Source organism: Anolis carolinensis, unplaced genomic scaffold (genome assembly GCF_035594765.1).
Source record: "Anolis carolinensis isolate JA03-04 unplaced genomic scaffold, rAnoCar3.1.pri scaffold_12, whole genome shotgun sequence".
In the NCBI taxonomy this organism is placed as follows: domain Eukaryota; kingdom Metazoa; phylum Chordata; class Lepidosauria; order Squamata; family Dactyloidae; genus Anolis; species Anolis carolinensis.
This window is the reverse complement of record NW_026943823.1, coordinates 10,774,574-10,798,037: the sequence shown is the minus strand read 5'-3', so window position 1 is coordinate 10,798,037 and position 23,464 is coordinate 10,774,574. Positions and strand designations below refer to the sequence as shown.

The following is a 23,464-nucleotide window of genomic DNA, read 5'->3' as shown; positions in this document are numbered from 1 at the left end:
GTACTATTCTGTTCGTAATAGTCTGAAAGCCTGTTTTTGTAAATGAACACACACATAATTCCCTAGGATATTTTGAAAAACTGCTTAACATAAATCTGTTTTCCCTTTTTTGGATAGTGCGGTCATCTTTGCAAGCAGATGGTTTATTCATTTGATTATATTAGGTCTTACTTGCATCAGTGTCTTAGAGATGTTTGGGAATGATGCCTGCAGGAATTAAAGTTGGGCACTTCAGTGCCATCCGTAACCAGTAAATGGCTACTATTACATTCTTATGCAGGGGAGGCATATTAGTTGTCATTTCAAGATATATCAGATTCAGAATCGCAAGCAGCGAGGTCACCTAAGCATTTTTATTTAGATGCAGTGTTGTTGCAGAATATGTCTGGAAGTGTTGGTTAAAAAAAACCAGCTCCAAATACCTGGGTTGTCTTATCCATGAGTCAATGTATCATACCATATTTCTTATCAAAAAAGCAACTATCCTCTTCTCTAATTAGAATGGTCAAAGTTGAGAGATCAATCTGTCCTGGAAGCCTAAAAGAAGTGCCAACTACTACTTTTTCAACACTCCTTTGAGAGGAAGTGGGGTTGGCATTTTTTTTTTAGCTTTTAAGCTCTTGCCCTTTATGTTGTGAATTTAAATCTGTATTTCATGAGTACATTTTAATTCTTGTGTATTTCATGTCTTCAAGTTAATAGATGAGATCAACATACACAAGTATGTGCAGCACATCCAAGTTCTTTAAAGCAAGGCACAGTGACACCTACTAATTGAGACAAGTTGTTTAGGATTACCTGTCATTAACATTCCTTGATCAAAGGGGAAGTTCTTAGCCCAACAGCCAGCAAGGAAATGTAAAGTGCACTGGTGATATCAGAAGAGGGATGGTGTGATTTAGTTCAGTATATTCAGTATACTTTGACACCAGCTGCATTCTGTCAAAGCTACACGGTTTTTGATATTGTTTCCTTTACTTTTTGGAATAAAAGAAATACAAATAGACCTGCTTGTTCTCATCCTAAAATAGTTCAATCTGAGTATATTGAAGTGTGGCTTTAGCTTTTCTTCCATCTTCTCACTGAAATCAACACTGCCATTATCTAGGTGAAAAGCTCATTGAAGGAGAAATAACTTCTCCTTTAACCACAGAACTTCACCATATATTCAGCCCCTTCAATTTCCCATTACGGACAAAGTAGTACTAGTCCTTTCACTTTTATTAACTACAATATCAAGTCACATTGGTTAACAGGAAGTAGGGCTGGCAAGGCCAGTTTGTATTCCCAGCGATGACTGTGCTCTTGTGTTTAGCAAGCTCCAGCATCAGCTGATTCTGTTTAAAAACGAAGTTCCTTCATTGAAAAAGAACAATAGAAAAGACCGGTACAAAAGCCAAAAGGGAGATTTAGGCATCTACAATTAATTGGAGAAGTTTGGAAAGAGAAAACAATGTAACTGTATATTCAGTTCCGCAAGTGATACCCCTGCCCATACCAACAGTGTCTCGCTCTCTCCCCCACCCCGCCCCCCACCTCCCCCAGAAGATCAAAGCAAATGGGTACAATAGAACTTCACTGCAGCGCTGTGGACCAGTCTTAAGAGAGGTTGGTGCTGCTGCTTAAGATGATCTGAAACAAAAATCTCAAGTTATAAAACCTCTTTCATTCTACAGAAATAAAAGTGAAGCAACACCTTTTCAAGACAAATACAAATTCTCTTGAGTTTTCTAGAAAAGCAAGTGTTCCAGGTGATATTGGGACAAGTCATTTCTAATTGTCTACTTCTCTGAACTGCTTTGCAAATGAAACAGCCAGCTTGAGTTTTTCAGTGCCACAGGAACGCTCTGTCCCATGCTCTTCTCCTTTTGTGGGCATCATATGTGTTCAGGTGAGGACATCAGGCAGACAGCCATTTGAATGGCGAGTACAAAAGCTGTCACCAGGACTCCATGGCAAGAGCATCAGGAACATCCATCAAGACAAGCTACGGCAAGAGATGGTTCTGGTTCAGAAAACAATTAGCCTTATTGGTCAAATTGTGATAATACAGGAGAGGGGTTTGGGAAATCTGCCCAGCCAGCTGGGCTCTTGTCCAACTATCAATCCACCAATAGGTTGCTGTTCGGCAGCATCTTCAGACTGGCTCAGTAACACCCATCTTTCCAAGAGTCATCAGCAGAAACAACACTGGCCTTTGAAATTCTGTTGGGAAACAAGTAAGTACATCAGACAAATAGTTATACAACTATCTAAAGGTGTAAAAGGCTATATCAGGCATGGGCAAACTTTGGCCCTCCAGGTGTTTTGTACTTAGGCCGTTAGGAATTGTGTGAGTTGAAGTCCAAAACACCTGGAGGGCTGAAGTTTGTCCATGCCTGGGCTATATGACCAGTGAATATGTGATATCAATTGCTAGAAATGAATTGATATGCTACAGGCTAACACAGTCACTGTAATCAAGTACACATTGCTACTCAAATCTTTTTGACAATTGTATGCCAGCTTTTCGCTCTTACCTCTTGGGTGGCTGGGTCAATTTGCTCTTCAGAGATGATGGTCCCCCAACTGATAGTCTACCTTTCGACAGGGAGTTTTTTGTTCCTCCAACCATACTATTGTTTCTGGCCATGGAACCACCACCTGTTGAACCTGGACCGAGCGTGGAAGATGGTAACTTTCGGACTCTCCCAGCAGAATTGGCATAGCCAGGGGCCCTCACTGGCTGCCTTGGTGCAAGGAGAGAGTTGGCACAAGAAGCTGCTTTCATTGGCTGCCGAACTGTCAAGGGAGGCTGTCCGGCACCAGAGGAAAAGCGCAGCTTGCTTGGGGCCAGGTCTTTAAACAGAACAAGAGAAGAGAAAACAGTAAGCTAAATAGTAGGATTTTACTTATACTTTTCAAACCAAATGCACACAAAGATATCATTTAAAATTACATGTGAGCTGTTACTACAGTAGAATACAATAACAGGGAAATCATACAAATGAAAGGCAATAAGAAACAGCCAACAACAGCTCAAAAGCATTGAAAGGTAACCAATGAAGACGTGCATTTTTTCTGCACTGAAGGGAAGGACACTAGTTGAAATATTAATTTTACAGAACTTACTGGCAGATGGCTGCTGGATTCTAGAAAGTCTACTGGGAACTTGCAGATCTGACTCCAAGCTGCGACTATTCCTTACGGATTCCAAAGATCGCAGACCTGTTCTGGCCAAGTTAGGCATGCTGTGCCGCAACTCTTCTGTGAAGGAAATGCAAGGTTAGTGAGGAATCCAACTGCTTCACTTACTCAGCTGCTGAAGCCAGGCATTTTGAAAATACCTTCGTTCCCAGAATATTTCAGCCTATCTTGCATAGGACTTTGCAATGTTCTCCGCGGAGGACGGACCTGAGGTCCTCTGCCATAGTCTGTGTTTGTGGAAGGGGACTGGCACCGTGGGGAGCTGAGTGGGGACGGGGAGTATCTGTGGTTGCTGTGATAGGAAAAGGAGCAGTCGTCGTCCTCGTCTTCCAAACTGTAGGCATCAAAATCCTGGTCGCTGTAGGTGCCCCTGCGCAAGGAATGCAAGGAAGCACTGGAGCTGCGGCGGGAAACAGAGGCTGAGCTGGAGGCACAATCCTGACGGAGGCCTAAAAGATTGCCAAAGGACACAATCACTGTGCAATCGTGCTATTGAGAGTTCTTGCCCAACACTTCTCAGGTGACATTTTCCTAGACTATGGCCCACCATTCAGTCAACATGGCAGGAAACGGCACAAATGCTTTGTACACTTTATTACAATATTAATTTGCTAACTAAATCACAATGACGGTCCTTTCAGTTTATGGTTAGCGTGCATGGCATTTCCACCCACACCTCACTAGTAAGCAAAGCTGTCTTAATGATTGCTAAATCCCTCTTGCAGTCTTGTTCATTGGCAGGAGTAGGGTGGAAACATCCTTGTCCTCTGCTCTGACAGGAAGCTAAACTGGCCCCATTCACTCAATATGGCTGCTGGCTCTAAAAGTGGCCCAGGTAAGTCGGGCCAGAAGATGTTTCTTAGTTATACAGACGTAACCAATGTAGAATACTAGCAAGTAATTGTAAACGTCTGAAAATATATTCAACTATATAAATCCTTGCATCCCCAATATAGAAGGAATAGAAGTGAAACCGCCTGTACATACTCTCCTCCTGCAGGCGGGCCATAACCTGCACGTCAGTCAAGTCTTGCAATTTGTAGCCCATGGAGATGGAGTCATCTGAGGTACTGAGTTCACTGTCAACGGAAGACTGAGAACTCAATGCTGAATGCATGCCCAAGTAACCTTTAGAAAATAGAACAAAATAGCAAGAGTAAGAGCTACCGACTATTTTAAAAATCCATATACAAGCAGCATCACAGAAGATAAACTGTGTTTGTATCAACTGATGCAAATATAGTGATGCTTCTTTTTACAACATGTATGTGCATCATGAGGATTAACCAGCAACAATTTCAAAGTGACAGAACAGTCAGATTACAGGGGAGAATTTTTACTGGGAAAACAATCCCTTTGCATATGTAATTAAGTTTGGAGTTACTGCTTAGAAAAGACTCCTCCTCAGGACACATTAACATGAAATACTTTGTGAAGAGGAAGAATTGTTCTTTCTGGCTGACATCACAGCTACATCAAGTCCCAATGAAATTCGTAGCAGCTACATTCATTCTTCACTGTCTATACATATACACCAAACAAAACAACAAAAACACAAATAAAGCGAGAACCTTGTTGAATCCAACTACAATAGACCCATCCTAACCATGGTCAAATATCAACATGTATGCAAATCCCACTGATTCAATGAGACTAGTCAGAATGAACATACCACAGAATAGAACATTAGGGGGAAATGTAAAGTTATTAGTTGTTGTAAATTAAGTGGGACCTTTTAATGTGAGATGTTTCTATGATTTCTTTTATCCCCGATATGCCTCATAACATTAGAAAACTGTCCTTTCCTTTGGCTAAAGAAAAGCATGAAAGCTTATGTTTAAGACAGAACAGTTTTACCAAATCATAAAGGCTCCATGTTTCACAGTTTTCTGTGCTGTCTTAATATCTATCTCACTATGATCCCTCTAGATCAGTTCTGAACTTAAAACCCAACAGCACACCATCATCAAATACGGTATTATTTCAAACATATGTTAAGGGGATTTGTCTCAATGACAAGGATAAAGAAAGTGATCTGGGTGAAGCCTTGACTCCAGTGCATATACTGCTCACTATTCTAGAAAAATCATATGACGGTCAATGTGTTTTCAGAAACTTTGCAAGCAAAAAAAGTCACACATTAATTTTATCAACCGGTGACTGAACATGCCAATGAACTCCTGAGGAAACACAGAGGAGCTTTCACACATGCAAGTTAAAACAACAAGTCTTTAAGTGACACAAAGCAAGAGGGCAAAATACCAGAGGAACACCTTACTATCCTAGTCCAATGCTCCAGGAGTGACACTTTCTCCATAGAAATAATAGGGAGTGATTTGAATTATAACAAACAGACAAAAACAAAAACTTTTCAGAAGTGCCAGGTAAAGGGAAAGAAAAGATGGCCAACTGAAAATAAAAAATCAGCCTCCCCACCCCTCTCATGCAACTCCCATTCTTTTAAAAGCACCCCCACTGCCATGCCATACCTGAACTGCCACAGGTTAGTAGCGATTTGTTAGTTGATTTGTAGTGCCCAGGAGAGTTTAGTGCACTGCCACAGGACCCTGTGTCTGCATTCAAGTTATGGACACTTGGAGAGGCCAGTGGGCTGCAATACAGGGATTTCCACCTACTGGCTAGAGGAAAATAAAAGAAAGCCATCAAATATGATATTTTTAAACACCAAAAAAGAGGGAAGGAGACAGAAATGGTGAATTGGTACTTGTACAGGTAATATATTAGACATGCTCACTCCCTGCATTTTGATAAAAATCAATCATTTGTTAGAAATGAAGACAATTCTCAATTACTCTGTGAAAGGGTCTAGCGTTATCCATTCCGGCAGTTAGTTGCAACAAACAAGACTCCGATAGCTGCTTGTAATTTCCCCAGTAACTTCCCCCTTTCACTCCCCCCTCCCTCCTTCCAATTACTCCACATCTGTCTCTGTGCTTGCATTGATTCAGCATCCTTGGATCTAGCTGGTGTTTTAAAGGAAAAGCTTCTTTCTAACTCCAGGGCGGGACCCTCCACTGTCTCCCCCTTACATACTCCCCGTAACATAAGATGGTTAGTGCTGCCTGATTTTACAGTGCCCACCTTTTACAATGCTAGTGCTTTCAAGGCAACTTAAAAGGTTATATTGAAACAATCTCAGACAAGTGAGATAAAAAGCCATCCAGGTATCTCTCCACATAGAAGAAATCCATAAAGTCCTGCCTCTAAAGTCATTCTGAAACTGTAAACTCACATGACTCCCAAATTTCCTGAAACAAATCTGAGAAGGAACTAATTATATATATTAACGTATAAGCCACTTTCATGAATAAGTTGAGGCCAGGATGTGGGGACAAATTTAAAGACCCATGGATAAATTGAAGAGAAACCACCACTGCTGCCTCAGTGAACCAGCCAGCCAACCTATCCTAGCCAGCAAGAACAACTTCCCAGTATGGCACAAGCAGAATAGTGCCAGTTCTATGTGACAGCATTTAAGACCAAATTATAAGATACTACAAAAAGTATTCTATGTACGATATCTATTCTACAGACATTGGGGCCAAATGCAGGGAGTGACTACCGAGGACTAAAAGAAATGGAGATAGGTTATTGTCTTCCTCACAGTGTTCCATTAAGATACTTTATGTAGTTTTAGAATGTAAGCTACAAATCACAGAAAACAGAAAATACTCAAGGAGTTTGCCACATAGACATCAAAACAAAAAGTTCACATCATCAGCCATATCTCAGATCAAGTACAACTTAACACTGAGAGTTTAATGAACAATCAAGCTTTATTTTGATTCATCTTGTCCTTGAAATCCCTCCACTCAGGATTGTCCCTCATGCATAATGGTCATTTAGATTCTTTCAAAGCTAAATAAATGTCTTCTAGAGAGACCAACTCAACCATAAAATGGAAAACATAAAATATTTCAGTTCCTTCATTTCTCACATTTTCGCCTTAACCCAAGATTAAGCTGCTGGAACATTGTTATTTTTTAGCTAATACACATTTAAAACCATTTTGAAAACACTGAGATTAACATTTGGCCACAAGCAGCAGGGAATTATACTGCATGTATGCCTCTCTGAGCAGTTTGATATGATGCCAAGTGACAAAACTAGGCTTTGGAGAGACATGCATTTCTCTCCACTCTACTAACCGCCAGAGCCTAGCCAGTGTTCTGCAGCTGGCTTTATTTAGTCTAAACCACAATGTTGTGCCACGATGAGAGAGAAAAGCTGGGGGGAAAGTGGGGAAGAGGGCAGTTCAAAGTCTTAATATAGAAAAACAGGAAACCAAGAGAGGGAGAGATGAAAAATCATTAATGAAGTACTTAAAAACAAATACTATTAGCCCAGCCAACACATACTAATGCAAGCCAGCATTGTGGAATACAGATTTTTTTAAAAATTAGTACAGAAGTACAATCTAAGAGAAGGAGTCTGGCAAGCATATTGCTCCTATGGCATGATAGCAATTCCAAAAGATATGTTTGTTCTCCTTGCCACTTTCAGTTTCTTCCATTTTCTGCATCATGTGAACTCCCTGAACTCGCATACAGATCAAGAAATATATGAAACATTTCTTTTTATACACAAAACTTTGCTTTTCTAAAATCCACTAAGTCCAGAAGCAATTACAAATCTTTCAGATGCCAATTCTCAGATCCAGTTTTAAAGATGTACAAATAATAATAATAATAACTTTATTTTTATATCCCGCTCCCATCTCCCCAGAGGGGACTTGGGGCGGCTCACATGGGGACAAGCTCAGTTTCAACATACAAAAAATACAGCATAATTAAACCAATGTAAAACAGGTAAAATAGTATAAACATACAAACCAGCATAAAACATCAACATCAAAACATTAGAACATTAGAGTCTGAACATTATATACAACTATAGGATAAAATTCAGCAGACTGAATTAAGGAATTAAGAGGGAATTAAGGATCTCATTACAGAGTTCAATCAATAAGAGGGGTGTGATAAAGTGCAGTAGTTGTGGCCACTAATAACTAACTGGAACTTTTTATTCGAATGCACATCGAAATAACCATGTTTTAAGGTCCTTTCAAAAGATGGATAGTGAGGGTGCCAGCCTGATCTCCCTGGGGAGGGAATTCCAGAGCCGAGGGGCCACCACCAACTCTCTCTCGTCCCCACCAACGTCCCTGAGACGGGGGTGGGAGCGAGAGGAGGGCCTCCCCAGAAGATCTCAAGGCCCACGTGGGTTCATAGGGGAGGGGGCGGTCACGGAGATAAGCAAGTCCTGAACCGTTTAGGGCTTTATAGGTAATAACCTGCACCTTGAATTGGGCCCGGAAACTTATTGGTAGCCAGTGGAGCTGCTTAAAGAGGGGTGTTGACCTGCTCCTGTTATCACCCTGGCCGCTGATCTTTGTACCAACTGTAGTTTCCAAACCGTCTTGAGCTGGTAGTCAAATTCTCTGCACCTTTTCCCATTGTCCCCCTGAAAATAATGAGCCAGAGAACCCTGCAGATTAGTTGGATGTGGTTCACATGGAGAGCTAGATCACCAGAAATCTGACAGAGCCACCTTCTGTCAAAGACAAATCCTGGATCTAAGCCACTGAGTAGAGGAATGAACTGAGTTATGCTTTAATTTTAAGGGTATTTTATTTACTGGGATGGAATTGAATATAAGCTTTAGCTGCTTTAAAATCTAGCATTTAAAATATTCAAGGTTAACACTGCTTTACTATATGGCACTAAGATTTTTAACTGAAGGATGACATGAAAAATTTAAAAGGCTAACTTGTGCTTCTGTAGTTATTATGAGTGAGAGTTCTTGTTCTCTTTATGCATATGAACAGATATTACATATTGTTTAAGTCTAGCCTTCCTTCTATTTAATAAAGTTGTTTATTTTCAGTTTTATTTTCTTATTTCTCTAGATGGCAAACTAAGTTAATATTTATATAATGTAGCAGTCTGCAGCTCTATCTCTAACACTGAACTTATTTGCAGTCATTTCAATTATAAAATGCCACTAAAATAATAACAGTGAACAAATATCACCTGAGAATTATGAATTACCTTTCTTTAGGAGAACTGTTGAAACAGTGCAATACCAGGAAAAAAAAGGATTCCCTTGTTATTTGAAGAGTGTATTTTGAAAGCATTCCCATTTTAAGTCAGATTACTAAAGCTGTTTCCTTAGTGTCATTGTGAAAATAGCCATCTTCATCCCAAAGATCTTGTAACCCAACTTGTCTTAAGCAAACTTAGGAAGATTATCTTCAGCCTCTGGTGCTAATGCAATCTGCCTTAAATCCCAGCAAAGAAAATGCTAAAGAGCAAACGAAGAGATCAGGATATCAAGACTGACTAAACACAATCTGTTGCAAGTTTATAATATTAAACTAAATACATACAGTTCCATGATTTCAACACAGTATTTAGACTAGAAGAGACTAAACTGTTCAACTCGACTTTATTAATATGGAATGTTTATGAAGCGAAAAGATGCTAAGCTAAATGATGTAATGCTGATCTTCTTTCTCAATGGCCACCCAAGAGGAATGCTAATATCCTTCCATGCATATGGTTAGCTCATTTACCTTGGTCAAGTCTGCTGATGAGGGTACGGCAAGCGGCCTCTGTTTCTGGATTGGGGTTGTCCAACACCTGCCTACACCACTTCAGGGGAGATTCCGTTTCATTCATTGATGGCTTTCTTGGAGAGACATAGAGCCTTAAGCAGAACAATGGAAAGTTAAGGATGCCAGTTCAGCAAATAAAATACATTTCAGCTTGCACACCCTATGAGCCAATTAAGAGTTCAGCAAGAATGAAATGTGCATACAGATTCAATGTAGAAAGAGCAACATTCACTGCACTATGGATGAAGCAGATGGGCCTACTAAGTCAGTTAAGAACTACAATCCCATATTTCTCACCCACAGTGTTATATGAATTGGAAAGGTCTGCCAAGACGCAGCACATGACAGTGCTACCACAACATAAGTAATCAAACAGTAACTTGTGTCATGTTAACTTGTGGTTAGAAGAGATAAGACACGTTGAAAATGTGTTTCACTTAATACGAAGAAAATTTTGAAGAGCTGGAACTCAAAATAATCATTGCACAAGAGATTATAAACATGCATCTCTTCCCAGCAACTATATTCCATACAAAAACCAAATGATGTTCTAGAGATGTTCACAAAATCAGTTCCTTCTTGGCCCCAAATAATCCAATTCAATTTTAATATTGTAAATAGATTATGATCAATTCACATACTTATCTAAATCAAAATAGTAGTCCTAATTAGAATAAATTAATTAAAAGTAGTTATAGGGTGCCTCTACACTATAGAATTAATACAATTTGGTGACACTTGAACCGCCATGGCTTAAAGTTATGAAGTGATGGGAGTTGTAGTTTTATAAGGTATTATAAGGTATTTTCTGCCAAAGAGTGCTGGTGCCTCACCAAACTACAGATCCCAAGATTTCATAGTATTGAGCCATGGCCATTAAAGTGATGTCAAACTGTATTAATTATACAGTGTAGATGCAGAGCTTATGCTACCAGTTTCGTTCCCTCAGTTAATATATATGAGGTGATGTAAGTCTTGAATAACCAGGTTCCCACTGACTCAGTAAATCCATTCATTCTAATTGGAATTTAGACCTATGTTTTATAATGTGTATATTTAAAATATTTATGCCCCAAATAATCATGTAGTAATAAGTCTATACATTAAAGAAACAATTATTAATGGTCTGGTAATTACACATAAAATATTCCTGACTCTGCACTCAGGATATCCTGCCAAAGCCTCTCTAATGTTTCTGAGCTCAGTTTCTGTCTACCTCTGAATGATTCAGGGCAAAGTCAGTATAATCATCTCTGACTCCTTCACAATAAAATATCTTAGGCCCAATGGAGCTGTACATTGGTTGGATAGTTTTATGAGTGCTTTCCTCACACCTTTTAAAAATCTTTCTTCTTCCAGAGCAACTCTGAATAATAATAGCTCAAGTATCTTTAACTTAGACTTTACATTTATGAAAAGTTGCTAACAGTTACAAAGTCTGATTTAATCTCTTTGGACAAAGATTAGGATTTCAATTCAAATGTAAAATAATTGCTTCATAAATGAACACTATAATCTGGTGCCCTTTTAACCATTAATTCTTTTTTAATTATCTAGAATTTAATCCAGAATTCCACAGTACTTACCAGCTGTCATCTTCAACACTGCCACTTTCAAGTTCTAATACTTCCACTTCATCCAGAGTTGTCTTGTCCAAGAGGTTATCTCCATCTGTGCTTCCTTCACCCATTCTAAAAACTGGCTCAACATTTTTGGCAGTGAGGTCCTCTACTAGCAGTGTGCTGTCACAATCCCAACTGGAAAAATCATTTGTGTTAGCGTCACTTAACTGCATCTCCGCATTGCTGGTAAACTCTGTCTTGGAAGGTTCTATCCCGGGGCCACTGGCACAACTGTGTTGCACTGCCGCATCTACGTCATTTTTTAAGAACTGGCCATTCTCTTCTGCTTCTGACCTCATTTTACTTAGTGCCGAATGCAGGTCTGCCACTATCTGTAGTTCCTGCTTATCCATCAGTGTGTTGATGCTATTATTAATTTCCATCCCATTGAGTCTGGAATTGCAATTATCCACTCCAGCGCTAGCTTGGCTCAGCACATTTGCCTCTGGCAAACTTCGAAGGCTTCTAGTTCTCAACTGCTGGTTCTGGATCTCCAGCCTCCTTACAAGTTCTTGTAGTTTCCGGACCTCTTCCAGCTCAGGGCCCACCTGGTCTGCCACCGGATCTACGTCTGGACCCATCACAGAGTTCTCTGTTGAACCCCGGCCCAGTTCATTTCCAAGACTATGGTCTGGCTGAATTACAGGAGCACTCCCAGGAACAACCATTTTCATGGAACCACTGAGGAATCTTGCTAAATGAATACAAAATGCATGGTTTTTAAAAAATGAACATACTTAAAAATACACCTGTTCTCCTAAAAACGTAATTATTCAAAGAAATAGGAAATAAGTCTGTGGATCTGAAGATAGTCCATCTGAATCAATAGTATAGTTAACCAGAAATAATTACAGACACAAGCTATATGTTTCAGACCTGAGCAATGCTATTAAAAAGTATCTAATCTTCATCAAGCATGAAAACATTACTAATTAGTATATACAAAATGCTTTGCAATCTTCTTGCGTTCATGTAAAGCTGCCCACACAGAAATGACTCCAAGAAAGCAGCTTTAATTCTGTGAGGCTAATTTGCAAATGATAAGACCAACTCTCATTTGTTAAATATTTCCAGTATAATGGGCAAGAGCTGTAGGCAATATATGCTGAAGTCTGTGTCATGTTAAAGGTTCAGAATCAACTAAAATTGAATTGATCTTTTGAATACAACTTGGAAGAACTTCTTAATAATCAGCAGCACATTTCTGGTGCTCAAAATTTTCACATTCAACCTCTATACTAGCATTTAATAATGTCTACAATGTCTCCAATAATCTGTCTTTGCTGAAACATCTGAAATGGCAACATACTGAAGCAGTTGTATATGCTATACCAGAGCTGCATCAGCACCATTTTCAGGAGATAATTTTCTTCTATTGAGCTGAGAGTTTGTTTCCATTTGCTCAAGTGTAGTCTATGCACACAGAGGAAAATCACTTGTTGACGTCAGAAATCATATGAAAAAAATATGGAAAAAGTAATTGCTACCTTCCCAAAGATTCACACTAGATCAAAAGAGAATCTGTTTCTATAGCCTTTAATTTCATCATGTTATATGGCAGTGAAAGAAGACCAGCAATTTTGTTACAGGAAAATATATGAAAGTGGCCATCAATGACATTACTACTTCTTCCTGTAGAGAAGATGGAAAATATTTAGAATTTGCCTTGTCACAAGCTATAGAACATCATCCTTGGGTTTCAGTTTACACAATACATTATATTTTGGGGAAAGCAGCCATACATACACATAATATTTTTGTTGGTCTAAAAACTCAGTTCCTATTTGGAAGCTGAATCGTCATGTTGACACAAGGAAGGGTGTGTATGGAACCACCTTTGTCAATTAACTTTAATCAAAGCACATAAGTATACAAGACAGACCCACATTAAGAATGGTGCCATGCAACACACATTCGGTCTCTCATTATCATCATCTCTAATTACATATGCTGTGATCCAAAAAGAATACATGAGGAAACACTTGAGAGTAACTCAAGTAACCCTTTCCCATTATTAGTATATTAAATTATCTTTAGACTAGTAAGGCTATGATTAATTTAGCATAAATGTATTTTCTATGTTTCTCTGTTCATTAAATAGCTTAGTTTCTAAACGTTCTGTTTAAAAACTAGTAGCATAATTTCATTCCATGAATGTCATGTGGAGAAGGGAAGGTCACATTTTAAATGAAAGGCCATCCTTTCAGAATTGAATTCTAACGCAATGGTTTCCAAACTTCAGTCCTCCAAGTTTGGCGACTTCAGTTCCCAGGAACCACAACCAGCTTGGCCAACAGTCAGGAATTCTGGGATATGAAGTTAAAAACATCTGGAAGACCAAAGTCTGGGAACCACGGCTCTAATACAAAGAACATTGTATGTGACTATTGATATCAATTTTCATTAGAAAGGAGAACCAGAGAAAACAGTACGCTTATTATATTAAACATATATACTTAAGAAAAATCAGTATTTAGAACAGGCATACAAACCTACTATCCAGTCACTGATTACATTATGAAACACATTTCATTTCCTAATTGGTTCTATCATAAAAAACATGTAAAAGTTTTATTAAACTGCAAAAACTTTATTTTGGTAGGACATCCTACACCACATTTTGCTATAGTTTTTCAATGAACATCTCATCAAGTCTTCACCAATTCAACATAATTTGTAGCAGCCACAAAAACAAAGTTTCTGGAGTATAACAACAACTTTCAAAGTAAGTACCGCACAATTAAACAAGAAATAACACTTTCAAACAAGGAACAGGAAATGTTTCAAATTTTGCTACATAGTGTATTCAGAACAAGAGATTTTACCAACATTTGATGACCATACAACAGCAGTCACCATCTGACTATGAAATATGGAACTATTCACAGCAAACGCAAGGTATCAGAAACTCTACAGCATACGGCAAGATCTCTTTTTCTTCATCTCTGCCAAGAAAACAAAAACTGCTCTCTTCCCTTGAAAGGAAGATCTCTAGCGCTCAAAATGCATCAGTGAACTTTCCGAAGCACAAAAACATCCTGAGCTTTCTCTAGGGCATTTAGATCTCTTCTATGGTTTTGGTCTCAAGATAAAACCAAGTGAGTTCCGTCATATATTAAAGAAACAACAACAAATCCAAAAACAGGATCTCCATTTTTATCAACTACCTATCAGTGCTGGGAAAAAAGAGATCAATTGAGGTAGGTTTACTTTTCTTCAGTCATCACCTCCAGTTCTGCTTTAACCAGACAGCGTCAACCAAGCAGAAACGAGTATTCATTTCCGCTTCATCAATTTCTTCTACCAAAGAGCAGAATCTATCTCCCTATCCCTCTCTCTTCTCCAGAACAGGCAAGTTCACTTTTATTTGCTTGGTCCACTCTTATTTTGACATTAACTTTCTTGAGTCCTCAGTATATCCTACACATTGTATTAACGCTTTGCAGCGGTGTTCCGTTTATTTGTAGACTTTATTTGTTTTTTCTTCAATAAAGGTTTTTTAAAAGAAAGAATAAGCAAGTTCTTACCAGCCCATCTGTCAAGGGAGAGTCTGTCACAGCCTCTATGGTCTGAATGGAAGTTCTCAAAGGCCAACAAAGCTGCATAAAGAAGCCTGGAGGAGGAGAACGGTCCAACATACAGAAACCTTCCAAAGAAAAGAAAGAACAAATATCTAATTAAAAAAAGAAGAGAGATCTGGAGCAGAAAGCCAAAGCAGTCAAGGATCAGTGAAGGCCTTTTTCATTGGGAAAGAGAGGCATTGTCTTTACAACAAGGATGGGGACTCCTCTAAGGCCCCTTCCACACAACTGTATAAAATCCACACTGAACTGGATTATATGGCAGTGCAGGCTCAGATAATCCAGTTCAAAGCAAATATTGTGGATTGTCTGTCTTGATATTCTGGGTTATATGGTTGTGTGGATGGGCCCTAAGAGAAGAAATAGAAGAACAGTGTGCCATTTTTAAGAGTGAGGAGAAGGAAGCATCCCTTAAATAAATGTCAGGTGCAATCAAGGCAGGAGGGAAAGTGTTTGACACACCACACAATCCCAATATTTTGTAAGAAAAGACTAAAATCTTGTCTCTGCAAGCAGCCTCCGGCCAGTTTTACATTTCCTAAAAAAGACTCAACATTGCAAAAAACCATAAACAATGCAGGGAGGAAAAATACAAGGGAAAGGGATAATAGAAATATTACCTTTTAAAAAAGCAGGATGAGGTAAACAGATAGGAATAATACTATAGGTAATACTATAATAATAATAATAATAATAATATTAATAATAATAATAATAATGTACTATAAAATAGAAATACATTTATTTTAAGAAATTGATAAGGAAAGCAGGATGAGGAAAATAGATATTATAGTATTACTTAGTATTATTTCTATCTATTTTATATTATTTATATTATTATGATAGTATTACTTATAGTATCATTCCTATCTGTTTACCTCAAATACTATCTGTTTACCTCAAATACTATATTATAAAATAGAATAATATTTACTGTTTAAAAATGGATGAAGAAAGCAGGATGAGGAAACCAGATAGGAGTAATACTAAAATAATATAAATACTATGATATAGATAGAATTAATACAGAAAGCAGGATGAGGAAAACAGATAAGAATAATACTATAATAATATATAATAAATAGAAATAATATTTTAAATGGATGAAGAAAGCACGATGAGGAAAATAGAAATATTACTATAAATAGTACTATAATATAAAAATACTAAAAATAGATACAAATAATACAATAAATTAAAATATAATAGTATAATATATATCATACATATAGATAGAAATATATATATATATTTAAAAATGGATGAAGAAAGCAGGATGAGGAAAATATAAATATTACTACCATAATACTATAATAATAATAATATTCAAATATTATAAAATACATAAAAACAATACTATAACAAATATATAATATTATATATATGTATCTCCTAAGCAGGGAGGCCCCTCACACAAACACATGGGATAAATAATAGAGTTTATATATATATATATAGATATAGATATAGATATCTACTGAACAGGGACCCCCCACCACACACACACACACACACACACACACACACACAAACACATGGGAAATGAAGGGAAATAAGCCCTAGAAGGGTGGAGGTCTGCCTGTGGGCCTCTCACCTGCTCCATCCTGAAGGAAGGTGAGGCCTTTCCTTGAGGCGCCAAGCTCTGAAGAGGATGAGAAAAGGGTAACCGTTGGGTGCCGTCTTTCCTCCACATCCTGCGTGCGCGCGCGCGCCCGCCTCTCTCTCTCCCCTCAGTACCTGCCCCGCGCGCTCCCGCTCCTCAGCCGTTTGTTCTGCAGCCGCAGCATACAATCTTTTTGTATGGCTGAGCCCATGCGCGCGCCTCTGCAAGCGAGCGAGCTCCCAATCCCTGATTGGCTGCCTCATTGGCTCTATTTGCATACGGGGGGGGGAAGGAAGGAAGGACCTGAGACGAGCTCCGCCCCTTCATACGGTTGTGTTCGTTCTCGAAGAGCAAGCCACGCCTCTTCGAAAACCAGAACACGCCCCCTTTAAGGTTCTTTCTCCTAAGCGTCCCGAAGAGCGCGCCTTATGGGTGTTCTTTAGTGCGCCTGCGCAGTGGCTCTTCTGTGCTTCCAACTTCACCCAGCAGCATATGATTTAAATGATATCCATCCAAATGATAGGAGGAAATGCTTTTTTTGGACAATTATACCCCAGTTATATACCCTGGTGGCGAAGTGTGTTAAAGCGCTGAGCTGCTGAACTTGCAGACCAAAAGGTCCCAGGTTCAAATCCCAGAGCGGAATGAGCGCCCGCTGTTAGCCCCAGCTCTTGCCAACCTGGCAGTTCGAAAACACGCAAATGTGAGTAGATCAATAGGTACCACTCCGGCGCTCCATGCAGTCATGCCGGCCACATGACCTTGGAGGTGTCTGTGGACAACGCCGGCTCTTCGGCTTAGAAATGGAGATGAGCACTAACCCCCAGAGTCAGACACGACTGGACTTAACGTCAGGGGAAACCTTTACCTTTTTATACCCCAGTTCACAGAGTGGGTATGTTTCCCGGGGAAAATATATATACAATGTAATAATATATAAAATAATATAATAATATATATTAATATATTAGTAATAATACTAATAATACTAACATAATATACAATGATGTATAATAAAATAATATATTGTATATACCTATAATATTGACAATAATATTATCATGTAATACAATATAATACTAATATATTTATTTATTTTATTTGTTTACTACATTTAAGTCCCACCCTTCTCACCCCAAAGGGGACTCAGAGTGGCTTACAAATTATATGAACATAATAATAATGCGACATTATAATATTAATCATATATTATATATCACATGTAATTGCTAATAATATAGTGGTATAGTACAATATAGTAATATATACAGTAGAGTCTCACTTATCCAACATAAGCGGGCTGGCAGAATGTTGGATAAGTGAATATGTTGGATAATAAGGAGGGATTAAGGAAAAGTCTATTAAACATCAAATTAGGTTATGATTTTACAAATTAAGCACCAAAACATCATGTTATACAACAAATTTGACAGAAAAAGTAGTTCAATACGCAGTAATGCTATGTAGTAATTACTGTATTTACAAATTTAGTACCAAAATATCATGACATATTGAAAACATTGACTACAAAAATGTGTTGGATAATCTAGAACATTGGATAAGCGAGTGTTGGATAAGTGAGACTCTACTGTAATATTAATATTGTGCTATGCTAATAATATAATATATATACATATAATAATAATATAAAGTAATACAATCTAATACGAATAATAATATTGTAAGATAATATATATCACAATATTATTATATTATATTATTATTATAATACAATAAAAGATTTTATATTGTGTTGTATATATTCCATTATATATAATATACCGGGAGCCCCTGATGGCGCAGCAGATTAAACCGCTGAGCTTGCCGACCAAAAGGTCAACGGTTCAAATCCAAGGAGTGGGGTGATCTTCTGCTGTTACCCCTAGCTTCTGCCAACCTAGCAGTTTGAAAACATACAAATGTGAGTAAATCAATAGGTACTGCTCTGGCGGGAAGGTAATGGTGCTCCATGCAGTCATACTGGCCACATAACCTTGGAGGTGTCTATGGACAACGCTGGCTCTTTAGCTTTGAAATGCAGATGAGCACCAACCCCCAGAATTGGACACGACTAGACTTAATGTCAAGGGGAAACCTTTACCTTAATATAATAATACTAATATATTAAATATAAATACTACTGATAATATATAATAATATATAATGATAATATTGTTTTATTATTGCATATTTGTATACTTTAAATTGCAACGTTTTTGATTGTGAGCCACTTTTTGTCTCCCTAGGGAAAGATAAAGTGGGATATAAATAAATAGTGGCATGCAAATGATGAGTAAATATTAAAGGATAATAATAATAATAATAATAATAATAATAATAATAATAATAATAATAATCAGTGAGGGATACCCAAGAAAAAAGAGAAGTTCAGAAAAGGATTTTTTTTGGGGTGGGGGGGGTGGGGGGGGGATATTCCAAACTAAGGATATGTGTAATGGCACAACTAGGTCAGGGAAGTCCGGCATAAATAAACAGTTTGAATGACCACATTTTTGTTTGTTTGAGAGCCCTTCTACACAGCCATATAACCCAGCATATTGAGGCAGAAAATCCCACAAGATTTGCTTTGAACTGCCATATATTCCAGTTCAAAGCAGAAAACGTGGGATTTTATTCAGCTGTGTGGAAGGGGACTGAAAGTAGCAGATTCGCCATCAGTACTTTTCAAGATGCATTGCCTTGTATTGGATTTTAGCGTTCAAAAGTTACCTATGTAGCAGTTTAGGCTTTCAATTTCTAATGTAAATATAATTCATGCCTTAGCTTATGAATGATTAACTACCTGTGCCTGACTTCCCTATCTCTGAATCTGCACTATGGGAGCCGCATTTGAATGTATATTGACATGCCTGTTTTCCAAGATAGGAACCTGCAACTTATTGATAGATCACTTGCTTTGCTTGCAAAAAAAATAATAATAATAATACCAGGTTCAGTCACGGCATCTCAAGAGGAGGCTGAGAAAAAAAACCTTTTTACTTGGAAGGCTGGAGGGTGCATGAATGAATTGTATTGTAAATTTCTGGGTATCTATCTTCCCGTTTCTCACAGATGCTCTTGCAACTCCACATCCAAGATGCGGTGCTTAATGGCGGATTTGGCATTGTCATATCCAAGTGTTATTAAAGTTTGAATTGTAAGTTCCAAGCTTCTCAGCTTCTGCAACATAAGTTTCTATATTTTCTGAAACCTATCTGTTAAGGTGAGAGGAATCAGCCCCCACTGGGCAAAAATAAAATCAATTTTAACCAGTAAGGGATCTTAAGGATCCATACCTGGATCTCAGTTTGAAATTTGACCCATCTCCAGATGGATTGCGGCATTTCAGACACAGATAGGGACCCCCAGCAGTGTGTGCAGGAATTTAGTTTGGAGGGTTTAAAAAGTGTTAACATTTTTATAAGTGCATACCTGTGCCCCAAACAGACGCTGAGGGATAACTTTTGCTACCAATACCTGGGAAGCAACGGGAATACGTTGCCCTCCTTTCCCATATAAGAACCTTGTAATTGCTTTAGGATTCCTCTGCAGTGATGTTAGAATCATAGAGTTGGAAGAGACGTCATGGGGCATCCAGTCCAACCCCCCGCCACGAAGCAGGAAGATCACATTCCAAGCACCCCCATGAGTATTCCATGTGTCTCTTGCCTAAAAAAATAATGCTCAGATATTTAAAAAAAATAACTTGATCAATGGACTTATTACCAATCTACCATTTGTGTCTCACTTTTTTCTTCGTAAACACCATGACTTTAGATTTGGAGTAATTAACTGTTACTTGTTCAGTTTTACAATATGATTCTAGGGTTCTTTGTAGGCATCTAAACCCCACACAAGAGATTGAAAGTAGCACTGCATCATCCGCATATAAGAGAATAGGGAGTGGCATGTTTGCAAGATTAGGTGGATGCGCACCCCATTTTTCCATATTTCCTATTAGTGATTTAATGTCAAAACTAAATGAAATAGGTGCGAATATGCACACTTGTTTTACTCCATTAGAGGTCCGTCCGTATTTGCTCTGTAAGATGTCCCTGGTAGGTAAAGGTTTCCCCTTGACATTAAGTCTAGTCACATCCAACTCTAGGGGATGGTGTTCATCTCCAATTCTAAGCTGAAGAGCCGGCGTTGTCCAGGAGGGTTGGATGCTGATGTAGTCTCACTGAGGAGAGAGTTACAGAGCTGAGGAGCCACTGCTGAGAAGGCCTTGTCTCTCGTCCCTGCCAACCGCACTTGGAAAGGAGGTGGGACCGAAAGCAGGGCCTCCCCAGATGATCTTAACCTCCAAGATAGTTCATAGGGGGAGATACGTTCAGACAAGTAAGCTGGGCCGGAACCATTTAGGGCTTTATTGGCTAAAGCCAGGACTTTGAACTGTGCTTGGTAGACAGCCAGTGAAGTTGGTGTAACAGGGGAGTTGTATGCTCCCTGTATGCTGCTCCAGTGAGAAATCTGGCTGTCACCGGTTGAACTACTTGGAACTTCCAAACAGTCTTCAAAGGCAATCCCACATAGAGCACATTGCAGTAGTCTATTTGGAATATCACAAGAGTGTGGACCATTTGTGCACACACATGGTTTCACTTACTTTCATCCAACAAAATATGTCATCTCTTGGAATTTTCTAAGTCCTCCAGCCAGATTCAATGGGATGATTATCCCAGACATTACTATAGGACCTATAGAATTTGCTGGAGGCCTAGCAAATTCCCGGGGAGGATATCTCTCTTGTAATTTGCATGGAGCGCTGTTACCTTCCCGCCGGAGCGGCATGTTTTCAAACTGCAAGGTTGGCAGAAGCTGGGGCTAACATCGGGGGCTCACCCCATCCCGCGGATTCGAGCCACCAACATTCCAGTAAGCAAGTTCTGCAGCTCATCGGTTTAACCCATTGCACTACCGCAGCCCTATGTCCCTGATAATCACATCTAATTTATAGCTGTGTGTTTTCATACAGAGTGCAGATGAGAATTAAAGGGCGTCTGTCTATATCTGTGACACTTGGGATAAACTCAAAAGCAGCTTTAAAATCTATGAAAGGAGCATAGAGTGAACCCCCTTTTATTAGACCATATTATTCAACTGGGTGCATTCTGCACTCTAGAATTAATGCAGTTTGACATCACTTTAACTGCCATGCCTAAATGCTAAGGGATCATTGGAGCTGTAGTTCGACCTGGTAAATCTTTAGCTTTCTTTGCTAAATAGTACCAGAGCCTCACCAAACTACAAGTCCCATGATTCCATAGCATAGATAGAGCCATGGCAGTTAAAGTGGCATCAAACTGCATTAATTCTGCATTGCAGATGTGCCCTGAAACGGACAGAGCAGCGTTGTTGCAGCAGCAGAAACGTCTCTTGCATCCACAATTCTATGGACACTATTGTTTGCATGATGACATCTGTAGTCTTTTATTTTTTGGCTCTAGAACACCATGAAATCTCTTGCGGAGAGACATTGACTCGACAAGACAAGTGAGCTTCCTGCACATGACTTTTATTAGAACTGAGCGCGAGATGAAGCATTTCAGATCAGCAGAACAAAAACTAAAAGAGAACGAAAGCTTCTTCCCGAAAGCAGTTTGCAACGGCAGAATCAAGCAGCGAGTGCAGTTGGCTTCTGAAATTTCACTTGGCAAAAACGAGCGCTCTAAAGGTAAATACTGACTTCCAGGTCTGTTAAAGGGAAGTCAGCCTTGAAAGTCAACATTGAGGAATGATTAACTAAAGGCCAACTTCGGTAGGTAGGCCAGCTATTTTATATAAGTGTATTGTCGCTCCAAACTAAAATACCCCCATTGTCTTTAAGCAGAGAACTAAAGCTTTTTTGTCTTCAAAATATAATTTGCAATTTTTTAAAAAAATGATGAGGATCTTATCTGCTTTACAAGAGATGGGTCACTGCGACCTGAGTCGAAACAACAGAGAACCCAGAATCTGAAGAATTAATGCACTTTGATACCACTTTATCTGCCATGGCTCAATGCGATGGGATCCTGAGAGTTGTAGTTTTACAAGGTCTTCAAGCCTTCTTTTCCAAAGACTGCTGCTCTCTTGATGATTACATAGCATCGAATTATGGAGATTAAAGTGGTGTCAAACTGTATTAATTCTACAGTGTAGATGCACTCGTAAGGATGAACCTACACTGACACAGAATCCAGTTCAAAGCAGATAATCTGGATTCAGAAAATTTGATTATATGGCAATCTACATCATCTTAATGACTTCACCTTGCAATAAGTAAACTGATAAACTAAAGGGGGAAGATCATTAAAAAAAATGTTGCAGTTGCTCCATGGGTTGCTGCAAGTCACTTTCCCTGGGAAAACATTGCAAGAGTGAAATAACATGGGTGGAGGCAGGGTGTTTGCTCTGGCATCATCAGTGGCGACAGGATTGCAAACAAAACCTCTTCCAGTTCTTCCAAATCAGGATATCCTAGGAGAAAAAAACAGAGAATCAACAATTGAGCTGAGCAAGAATGGACAGCCACTGGTCTAGGAATGGATCAGAATTAATTACTGAGAAAAAAACGACCAACATTTCTAAAAATCTTCATATTTAGGATGTGGAGAACTTGAGTGTCAGGATTTGTCTGGAGAAGACATCAAAATCTGCAAGTTCAAAACTCTTAGAAGTCTAGGTCTCAATTGAATTTAATGGGATGAATGGATTATGACCTGTTAGGATCATAACCTTTTGGGTAGCAGAGTTATGGAAATGTTCCTTTAGTTTATTGGGTAATGGATGATCACTGGGCATGTAGATATTTTGTTTCTATTCTACGCTTTCAGCAGACAAAGATTCAAGT

At 38.7% G+C, this 23,464-nt stretch overlaps 2 protein-coding genes and 1 long non-coding RNA gene across 11 annotated transcripts in view; 1 reads left to right on the top strand and 2 right to left on the bottom strand.

Annotated features, from left to right (window-relative positions):
* Positions 1-1,203: 1,203 nt before the first annotated feature.
* LOC100567666 (SLAIN motif-containing protein-like) lies at positions 1,204-16,907 on the bottom strand. Of its 2 annotated transcripts, XM_008114661.3 has the most exons (10): positions 16,621-16,907; positions 14,973-15,091; positions 11,410-12,139; positions 9,782-9,915; positions 5,676-5,825; positions 4,174-4,314; positions 3,327-3,635; positions 3,112-3,246; positions 2,520-2,838; positions 1,204-2,205 (listed from the first exon to the last, which is right to left on the bottom strand). In XM_008114661.3, the coding sequence occupies exons 1-10, from the start codon at positions 16,905-16,907 to the stop codon at positions 2,148-2,150; spliced, it is 2,382 nt and encodes a 793-aa protein (XP_008112868.2). In that variant the 3' UTR covers positions 1,204-2,147. The 2 variants fall into 2 exon arrangements, with proteins under 2 accessions (XP_008112868.2, XP_008112869.2); XM_008114662.3 differs by lacking the exon at positions 5,676-5,825.
* A 2,151-nt stretch (positions 16,908-19,058) lies between these two features.
* On the top strand, positions 19,059-22,458 carry LOC103279454 (uncharacterized). The gene is made up of 2 exons (XR_506802.3): positions 19,059-19,786; positions 22,080-22,458. It is a non-coding gene; the product is annotated as an uncharacterized LOC103279454 (long non-coding RNA).
* The window catches only part of znf185 (zinc finger protein 185 with LIM domain), a 61,582-nt gene continuing 60,244 nt past the window's right edge, over positions 22,127-23,464 (bottom strand). For all 8 annotated transcript variants that reach the window (XM_008114657.3, XM_016995047.2, XM_008114655.3 and 5 more), the window contains one exon: positions 22,127-23,091. The gene's annotated coding sequence lies outside the window, so the exon portion shown is untranslated. The remainder of the gene's footprint in view (positions 23,092-23,464) is intronic.